Source organism: Sycon ciliatum, chromosome 1 (genome assembly GCF_964019385.1).
Source record: "Sycon ciliatum chromosome 1, ocSycCili1.1, whole genome shotgun sequence".
NCBI lineage: Eukaryota > Metazoa > Porifera > Calcarea > Leucosolenida > Sycettidae > Sycon > Sycon ciliatum.
Window position 1 is genome coordinate 31566535 of NC_088643.1, and position 10000 is coordinate 31576534.

Below are 10000 nucleotides of genomic sequence, written 5' to 3' on the forward strand. Positions count from 1 at the left end.
TCCCTATACATCAGGCAGTCGTGTACATAATACGACGAATATTGTGGCCAGCTGTTTGTGGCCAGCTATGTTTGATGGTACGGTACGGTACTGGACAGATACGGGATAGCGCCAGGCGTGACACAAACACACAAACAAACAAACAAATACCAAATTAAAGCTGTGTGGACCCTGGCTAGCGCCAGACGTTACTGAAGTAACGTTTTCTGCCTAGCTACGGGAATAAAGTATCTTTGATCGCTCCCTTCAACCTTCGACTACCTTGTGTGAGACGGAGAACAGGTGAGCTACTTATCTGCTTGAGTTGACTATATTGGTTGACGGCCTGGTGCCACTAGATGGGTCACATGCACACCCATCCACTTAATTTAAAACACACAGAAACACACATCAATGCACATACCTTGTATGCGCACTGATTTCAAAGTCAATGCTGGGTAGGTAGCGGCGGCAGCTCCGACAAAAGTGCACATTCTTCACTAACTTCTTGGAATCAATGGGAACCTACGGGAGAGACCAACAAGTAATATAATCTACACACTGTAGCGAGTGTACAAATATTGCACCTACATGCTGTATTGTGCAGCCGCCATGAATTTGCAGGAATAGAAAGGAAACAAAGTCTCAGAAAAAGTTGGGGTGTTTCATGGCAGGCTACAAACAAGCCAGCGATGATTGTGTTCAACTGTAAAACCATGAGGTTGGTCAGATTGCAGTGAGGTCTCAGCAAGCCTCCGGCACCGTGGGCCAGTTTTTCCCGTACCAGTAGCGAGTACACAGTACACCTGAAGCCTCCCTGGGGTACGGGGCCCTGGGGTACGGGGCCCTGGGGTACGGGGCCCTGGGGTACTGGGCCCTGGGGTACGGGGCCCTGGGGTACGGGGCCCTGGGGTACGGGGCCATGGGGTACGGGGCCCTGGGGTACGGGGCACGGGGCCCTGGGGTACAGGGCCCTGGGGTACGGGGGCCCGGGTGGGGGGGGGGGGGCAACGCACCTGTGGCACTTCCGCGACCCAAATGCGAATGCATCCTTGATGGCCAGGTGCCAGGCTGTCGTGTACGTGACCCTCAGCCCATAACTGCCCTTGCCGCTATGAGCACACACCGTAAATCTAATCCCATGAAAGATCGCTGGGCTGCCAAATACGCAACCAGCCTGAGCTGGGCGTCCCTGCCGTGTGGCAAGGGCGCCCAGATCAGACCGCTGTGTGGCGGCAGCGTGGGCTGAATCTAGTGAGGGTGGGTGCTAACTACAGTTTCCTCCCGCAAATAGGTCCATTTTGTCAGCATAGTGATTGCAAGAGGTACTCTCTAATAGGTTTAGTAAGGAATCATCCATCCCCATCCATCACCACCTTCCTACTCTACCGAGTAAACTGGGTGTATTGCAATACACACTGCGACATCGTTGCAGCACAAACAGTGACATCATTGCAGTACAAACAGTGACATCATTGCAGTACAAACAGTGACATCATTGCAGTACAAACAGTACACTGAACATACTCTATTGTAGCGAGCAGCCTCCGGGTTGAACATTGGGTTCTTGATGTATTGCAAGAAGAGGACAGCAAGCCGCTTTCTCATTGCTGCCAGTTGAGATAAAACAGAGCAAATACAAAATTGCTGTAGCCATGACACCAACAGTCTGGAACATGAGGAATTGAGGATCCACCTTCTGAGGAACGTATAATTATAATAATAAATCATCCAAAACCAGTGTGCCAAGGAATCCAGAGCAGAAATATTGCAACAAAATCCAGCAACAACTAGCTGCTAATAGGCTAATCGTGGAGAAAATACAGCCATACCGGGGTCCCTTAGGTAGATATCCCATTGTCCCCCCCCCCCCTCCCCATCCCGACCTGACTGCATTTGATCGAGTATGGGGCAAACAGGCTCTATTGCATCAGGTTGCACTATAAAAAAGCCACGAGTTAAATACACTAGAGTTTTGGGTATGAGGCAACACCTAGCAACTCACCATCCATTTTGGCATCATTTAGTCCACGGTTGATGCATTCTGTCTCACGTTCAATCTGCTCAATGATGTCCCGGGTCAAAGGGCAGTCCGCCGTCTATCCGCATAGTGAGTCAAAGGAAGTATACAAGAGAGGCAATGCCCCAAGTCTGAACAGGTTTCCCATCTCTCTTGTGACCGGGCATGAGGCTGTGTCCAAAATCAAGATGGAAGGAATACGGGCATACTGCCAGATATGTACGCATGCACACACACACACTCACACAATGTCCATCTATTCCAAGACCAAGCCACTGGCTCACCTACATGTATATGCCCACTTACACACATGACTGTATCAAATATCTTACCTGCACCGTACACTTCACTAAGAGCAGTGCATCCAGGCGCTCATTGTATGTGGAAATTGGTGCAGTGATATCTTCGTACATCTGCTTCAGCTGACGTGCACGACGGATGTTATCCGTTTCCATTATTGTTGTTTTGCCATCAAACGCTCTCCAGCGACGTGGTGCTGCCGTCTGCAGGTGACACATTCATGATTGTGGAGGAAGATTAAATAACCCACCAGGGCTTCTCCTCTACTGTTTAAACGAGCATACCATCAGTACTAAGTTTAGATATGTGTAGAAGCAGATGAGTATGCCACACACCATACAAATAATGGTGGTTTCCAAAACAAGAATGGCTCATTCTTCCATGCTATTCAGTGATGGATGTCACTTTATTTGATTTCCCGAGTACATTTCAACATGTACATGACATTGCCACGTGACGGTGTCTTCACATTTCTCACCTTTTGCAGATAGTTGGCTACTCTTTCCTTGGATGTCTGTTCCTCGGCATTGATGCGGTGTCTGCCAGCGCCAGCTATCAACCTAGCCTCTTTGTCCATCAGCTCGCTTAGGGCAACTTTACGGTCTGCACCACCAAGCTTCTCATTGATCTCCTCTGTCTTTGCAACTCGCCAAGCTGAACAAGAATCATACACAGGAATGATAACGTTACAAGAGCTTAATCCACTTCACAAGGCCTATTGAGAATCTTTTGTAAGTCTGTTCATATCTCAAACTATTCTATATTAGGGAGGTTTTGCTCTATGTAAATTGCGTATGAAAATCTGTGTGCTGTACGTGCCAGGGAGCGAGGGCAACTTTCATACGTAGATCTCTTTAGGGATTTCCGTAGGAAAGCACTTTCATGTGCTCCCTCCCCCGCAGGACCTTTTGAAATAATTTTTGCATTGTCCGGATTTCAATGGCAATAGTCAAGCCGTGCGAAACACAAAGTCCACAACACGTGGAAAACAAAATGGAGAACGTGGTTTAGGTTTGTGGGTGTATGCAGCCGATGCTACGCGTCTCCAACGCAGCAAGGCATACCTAGCATAGAGTCGTGGAGTAATTACATAATAGCAAAAACTCAACAGTGCCCGGGATGTTTACGTATGAAAATTACGTGCAGTTCCTACGTTATTATGTAGAGCGACCCCCCCCCCCCCCCCCCCATTAAAACTACATGTACATGTATATTCTGATGTCTTTCCATCGTATGGGTTTTTGCTAATTCAGCACACCTATTGTATAGCATAGAGTACTGAGCAGCTCACCTTCTAGCGATGCATACAGTCGGTCAAAATCCTCCTTTGTTTTGGGATGGAGGGTACGTTCATAGTGCTCGGTTAGCCGGTCTTCTCGCACTTGCTCACGTCTCACTATATCCTAACGCACACACACACACACACACACACACACACACACACACACACACACACACACACATACACACACACACACGCACACACACACACACATACACACACATACACAAACACACACCATTGGATGCCCATCGCCAGAGGCGATGATAGCGATGCTACAGCAGAAGCCATAGCAGCTTGTGCTGGGATGGCACCATTCAACAGCTTGCAAGGCTGAAGAATTGACTGCCACTATTCAGCCTGGTCTACACCACACAGCTATGAAGAGGCTTTTTCTGGCCAGTGAATCCTTACTTTTTGGTCTTTTTCATATTTTTTCCGCACACACATCACACCACATACTCCGGCATACACACACACACACACACACACACACACACACACACACACACACACACACACACACACACACACACACACACACACACACACACACACACACACAGATGTGTCGACTGAAAAAGAACCGTGATCACTTCCAGTCACAATATCTGTTAAGTACTGGCAAGTTTGGAAATAGGAGGTGGAACGCCAGATGGGTAAATCCGCATTTCACGAGAACACCAGATCAGTACAGGTCCAATGATTCATTATGACTATGACTGTAAAGACACATGCAAGGCTCTTGACGAGAGGGCTCAAAGCCCAAGAGCCCTCGCTATGCTTTGTTTTTTACCTAGGTCATCATGTGTGCTATTAGAACTGATAGAAACATCTTTGGAATACAAAACCATGTGCCCGCTAATCGTATTGCAAAGACGTTTCTATCAGTTTGAATAATCAGTAAGACCCATGATGACCGTTTCTATCAGTTTGAATAATCAGTAAGACCCATGATGACCTACACTGCAGTTTGAATAATCAGTAAGACCCATGATGACCGTTTCTATCAGTTTGAATAATCAGTAAGACCCATGATGACCTACACTGCAGTTTGAATAATCAGTAAGACCCATGATGACCGTTTCTATCAGTTTGAATAATCAGTAAGACCCATGATGACCTACACTGCAGTTTGAATAATCAGTAAGACCCATGATGACCGTTTCTATCAGTTTGAATAATCAGTAAGACCCATGATGACCTACACTGCAGTTTGAATAATCAGTAAGACCCATGATGACCGTTTCTATCAGTTTGAATAATCAGTAAGACCCATGATGACCTACACTGCAGTTTGAATAATCAGTAAGACCCATGATGACCGTTTCTATCAGTTTGAATAATCAGTAAGACCCATGATGACCGTTTCTATCAGTTTGAATAATCAGTAAGACCCATGATGACCGTTTCTATCAGTTTGAATAATCAGTAAGACCCATGATGACCGTTTCTATCAGTTTGAATAATCAGTAAGACCCATGATGACCGTTTCTATCAGTTTGAATAATCAGTAAGACCCATGATGACCGTTTCTATCAGTTTGAATAATCAGTAAGACCCATGATGACCGTTTCTATCAGTTTGAATAATCAGTAAGACCCATGATGACCGTTTCTATCAGTTTGAATAATCAGTAAGACCCATGATGACCGTTTCTATCAGTTTGAATAATCAGTAAGACCCATGATGACCGTTTCTATCAGTTTGAATAATCAGTAAGACCCATGATGACCTACTACACTGTAGGTAAAAGCAAAGTAAAGCGAGGGTTCGTAGGATTTCAAGCTCTCTCGTTCCTAATTTAAATTAAAAAAGAAACTTTAGCTCATAAACACACATAGATACATAACTCAAAAATCTACCTCCCAGACAGGTACATTCTAGCAAGCAGTTACATTACGCTATGGTGCCAGCTTATTCATTTTTCCTTCTTTTTCAGTTTTCTCCAGACTTAACATGGGATTTGAATTCATAATATTGCCCTGCATGCATTCCCTCTATACGCTTCGGATACATACACATCCTACCAAGTTGCTTCACGTTATAAATATAATCTTGTCGTTGAAAGCCCTATTTGAATTTGTGGCCAACTTTCTTTGAGAGTACAGCACGGGACATGTGCGGGATAGCGCTCCAGGGAAGTCCAGGCACAGGCCTGGCGAAACTGGTCACGTGGCTTGTCACCCGCCCAACCGCCTACGCAAACAAGGATATGCAATAAAGCCGTGTGGACCATGGCTAGCGCCAGATGCTAGTAAAGTAACGTATTTTGCATAGGCTCGGGAATTAATATGCAGTACCTCCTGTATCCAGCGATCGTACTCTTCTTTGTCTTTTTTCAGCGATGCCAAGTACCGTCGTTGCTTCCAGACACGATATGCACGCTGAATGACGAGAATCTGCAACCCAAACAAAGTACGAGGATTATGCCCACATCGTTCTACCCAGTGCATGTACAAATGATGTATAATAAATGTCACTGTGGGATAGCAAGTTGCAGGTGAACTCGTAGCAACTCTTCCTCTCAGAAGACATGAGACCTGTTTGCGCACTGACAAAGTCTGTACCTAGAACAAGCAAACAATACACATGTACATCCCTGATCATGATTACTACACATGCAGTCATGCAGCTTGCTATACTTCCTTCCCCAAGGATAGTAGCGTTCTGCATTGACTGAACACAAAGTGCACACTTGGGTCAGCTGATGAATGTATGCGTGTGTGTCTTGTTTCCCAGTCTCGTCCTGGGGTCACAACCCAGCCATGCCATGCCATGCTCACGTCGCGTTCCGATGATGTTGTCATCATATCGCCATATTATCCAGCCGGGTCATGCTCTGGGGATGTGATGGTTTGCTGCTGCTGCTATTGGCGCTGGCCTTGTCATTGGTCCACTTCTTCATTAGAATCACGAGTTTGACCGAAGCAAAAGCGAACACATAAAGCACGGAGTGATATGCTATTCCAGTGCGGCGGGCTACTTCTCAATCCCATGTGGCTTACCTTCTCCAGTCGCAGTGCAAACAGTTCATCAGCTGTCTGATACCTGCCGGGGATTATGATGCGGTCACCATCAGTGCCTACATGATAGTCTGGTCTTGGCTGTCAACACCACACGCATGCCGCAGCAGTACAGAACGAGAACAACAACAAATGCTAGGCTGTACTGAGAACAACAACAAATGCTAGGCTGTACTGACACTATACCCGTACATGTTATAGTACTACTGTAGTAAGTCTATAAAACCATGACGGCATGTTCAGTAAAGCCCAGGGACCGGTCATTTCTGTTGTCTAGTACATGCATACACAGTGAGTGTCTCTATGCTTCAAACTAACAATAAATGGTACCCGGTGGAGCACAGTGCACTTGATAGTCACGCGGCGGCATCTTCTCACATCAAGACTTAGACTTGGAATCACGGCAAGAAACTAATATCTATATCTTACCAAGTCGAACTCATGCAATATGGAGATCGCTATCCGGAATAGGTTCAGTATGGAGACAGTCACCACTACTTTGAAGGCAATCAGAGTAGCAGTCGCCAGGTGCCTTATCTAGGTACGCAGAATTACAGCATGGATCAATGCCATCCTGCCACAAGCTGCAGCACAAAGTGACAGGCCAAGCACAACACACAGTACACCGTGCAGCTGACCATGCACACACAAACCACAGTGCCAGGCAGGACGATTGTTCAAGCCGACATTGAGCATACGGCATACCATTTGTGTAGCTGCGTCCAGGCTAGTCTGCTGCTCGCGAGTCACCATCCATTTTGTTTGAGTTGATCTCGTTTCCCTGGGTGCCTGTATAACAGATAAAAACGACCATATAAACAGCAGGCAGATGGAGATATGGCTACAAACAATCAAGTTCCTCTACCAGTGTTTTCTATAGCAACAACAGGCGCATGGTACCGCCGTTAGAGGTGGTATGGCTGGAGGGGGTGCGGGGGTCTCCACCGGGGAAAAAATGTGAGACTAGGGTACAAAATCCTGCATTCTGGCCGTGGTCGGGCGAAAAAGTGGTCCGGCCAAAGCCGGACCAGCCAGACCGGCTGATACGCCCCTGTCTGAACAAGGAAGTGCACAGAAATAATACTTGCCGAATGCAAGAATGAAAGAAGCAGGATTTTCAGTTGTCCAGTACAAGGCTAGCTGACTTCTCAAGTAAAATACAACATGATGTACATCACTTGTTTTGCGTTTTCCACACCTCCCTAGCACTGATAATCGTGCCAGGTCTGTGGAGACATCCTGTGAAAGAAGGCGCATGAATAGGTGTGCTTGGTACTAGTCTGTGAAACAGACCACACTGAGCAACTAGGCATGGTCCTAGATGAAGTGCTGGTGTGCCGGTAGCCATGTTCCAATGCATACTGAGTGGTGGCAGATACGACGCCGGTCCCCTGCACACCATGACACAGGTATTACATTCAGTTAAAGAGTGTACTTGTATTTCATGAACAAAGCGGCACACCGACATACATTGGATTTACGCCGATAGTCCGGTCTGGTCTGGGCCGTTGCATGATGATACTCCTTGCCATTCCGACGATTCATGAAGCCACCCAGAAATGGCTTCTTGTGATCGTTGTAGCGAATGATCTCCAGCTCGACTTCATGTTGCTCGCCATCTTAGGAAATGGAATCAACAACAAAAGACCCGATTAATTTGTTCATTAGTTTGAGGGGGTTGCAATGAGTAAATCGCCCACTTGAAACTGAACTGTCACCACCAGAACCAGTAAATCAGGGATCGTTGTTGTAGGGCAGCGATGATAAGGAGAAATAACTTGCTAAGCAATAGCTCGGATGGAGACTGAGCCGAGGATTAATTTATAGCAAAGAAAAGGATCAAGGAACTACAAGTTACGTTATAATGTCCAATAACACCACCGGTTACTTGACAATCAGCTCATGCGATAACATTGCACTACACTGACCGAGGGTACTGACGTTCTACTGAGCTGATTGGCAAGTAACCGGTGGTGTCAGTGGACATTATAGCGTAACTTGTAGTTCCTTGATCCTTGTCTTTGCTAAAGATTAACCAAAAGCTACCGGCCTTTTAATGTATCCGGTGAAATAGGCACTAGAATAATTTGAGGATGATATGATAGCCCACAATTCAAACATGTACAATGCAGACAATGGAAGGAACCTAAACCTAGAGACATACATGTATTATGCATGTATGCTGCTCATAGTATGCTCATAGTATGCTCATAGTATGCTCATAGTATGCTATCGCATTTTGGAGAGCCTCTGTTCAAGTTAGGGCAGAGTTTGAGGCATTAACCCACTCAATCACCCTTCCGTCTATCATTGCCATAGATATTCGCCCAGTGCTTCGCCTGTCACCACATCTTGTTCTGCCTTTCACGAGCTAGTGTCTCAGCTGCTGGGGCAAAAGCTGGCCAGGGTGAGAGCTGATTTATATAATATTTTGTTTAGCCATGCTGTTCACCACTGCGGCGCCAAAATGGAGAGGCGTGTTAACAAAAATAATCACGGTTTGCGTGAGACTGAGTTAGACTGAGTTTTGCGCACCCGTAGGAACGCCACCACCCTCTTGGGTCAAGGATCAAGGGTGCAGATGCAGCTCCTGAAGCAGTGGGAGGTGAGTAGATCAGACCCACCACTCTAAATGGTCCCAAATCAAAAATCCCACTTGCTGCATCAAGGACCATGTTTCCCTCGTGTCAGGCCACAAGTTCACAATTGTGAATTGCGGGTCGCAGCACGGCTGGGAGAAATCATTATCTTGTTAACAAAATGATGATACACGTGTAGTAATAATCCCACCCGAGTAAAGGGAAAGGAGCTACCACCATGAGTAGACCATTGTCATCCATAGCTCATTGTCATCAGCTGGTGATTGACTAGCAACCGGTATCGCAATGTTACACCATTGCAACACTTACCAAGTTCTACTTTGACTTTGAGCTGGTCAGGCATTCTGTAGTCTGGGTGATGTCTGGGCAATGATCCAACCAATGAAGGATATGCTGGAGATGAGTGCACTGGAGATGAGTGTACTGGAGATGGCATTGGGTTTGACTGACGGGAACTTTCAGGTGCGTCTTGCTCAGGTGAAGGCATACCATTATCAATGTTAAGCTCCATGCCTGGCAAATCACAGAAATCAGTGGCACAAAGCAGCACTGTTCAACTGACTATACCCCAGTGATGTACATTAGTCGGGGGGGGGGGGGGGCACTCTTAACTGCACCAGAGATCGGATTGTGCTTACCCGCACTATACATATGATGGTATCTCTGTACAGCCTTCCAACAAGGCAGTGCAGTGTAGCCACACAGCGCCACTAGCCACCACCGGTACTTCTACTAATATCGAAGAAATTTAGTTGTAGAATGCCTGTAGAGTGTAGTGGTGCCGACTGGTAAG

The 10000-nt window shown here is 46.4% G+C and overlaps 1 protein-coding gene across 2 annotated transcripts in view; it reads right to left on the reverse strand.

The window, feature by feature from the left end:
- LOC135822984 (IQ motif and ubiquitin-like domain-containing protein) overlaps positions 1-10000 on the reverse strand; it is an 18522-nt gene that overhangs the window by 3481 nt on the left and 5041 nt on the right. For both annotated transcript variants that reach the window (XM_065335823.1, XM_065335829.1), the window contains 11 exons: positions 9517-9720; positions 8078-8226; positions 7313-7396; positions 6590-6688; positions 5885-5983; positions 3591-3702; positions 2778-2953; positions 2332-2502; positions 1985-2078; positions 1507-1589; positions 404-504 (listed from right to left, as the gene is read on the reverse strand). In XM_065335823.1, coding sequence (XP_065191895.1) covers positions 404-504; positions 1507-1589; positions 1985-2078; positions 2332-2502; positions 2778-2953; positions 3591-3702; positions 5885-5983; positions 6590-6688; positions 7313-7396; positions 8078-8226; positions 9517-9720 — 1372 coding nt within the window. The remainder of the gene's footprint in view (positions 1-403; positions 505-1506; positions 1590-1984; positions 2079-2331; positions 2503-2777; positions 2954-3590; positions 3703-5884; positions 5984-6589; positions 6689-7312; positions 7397-8077; positions 8227-9516; positions 9721-10000) is intronic.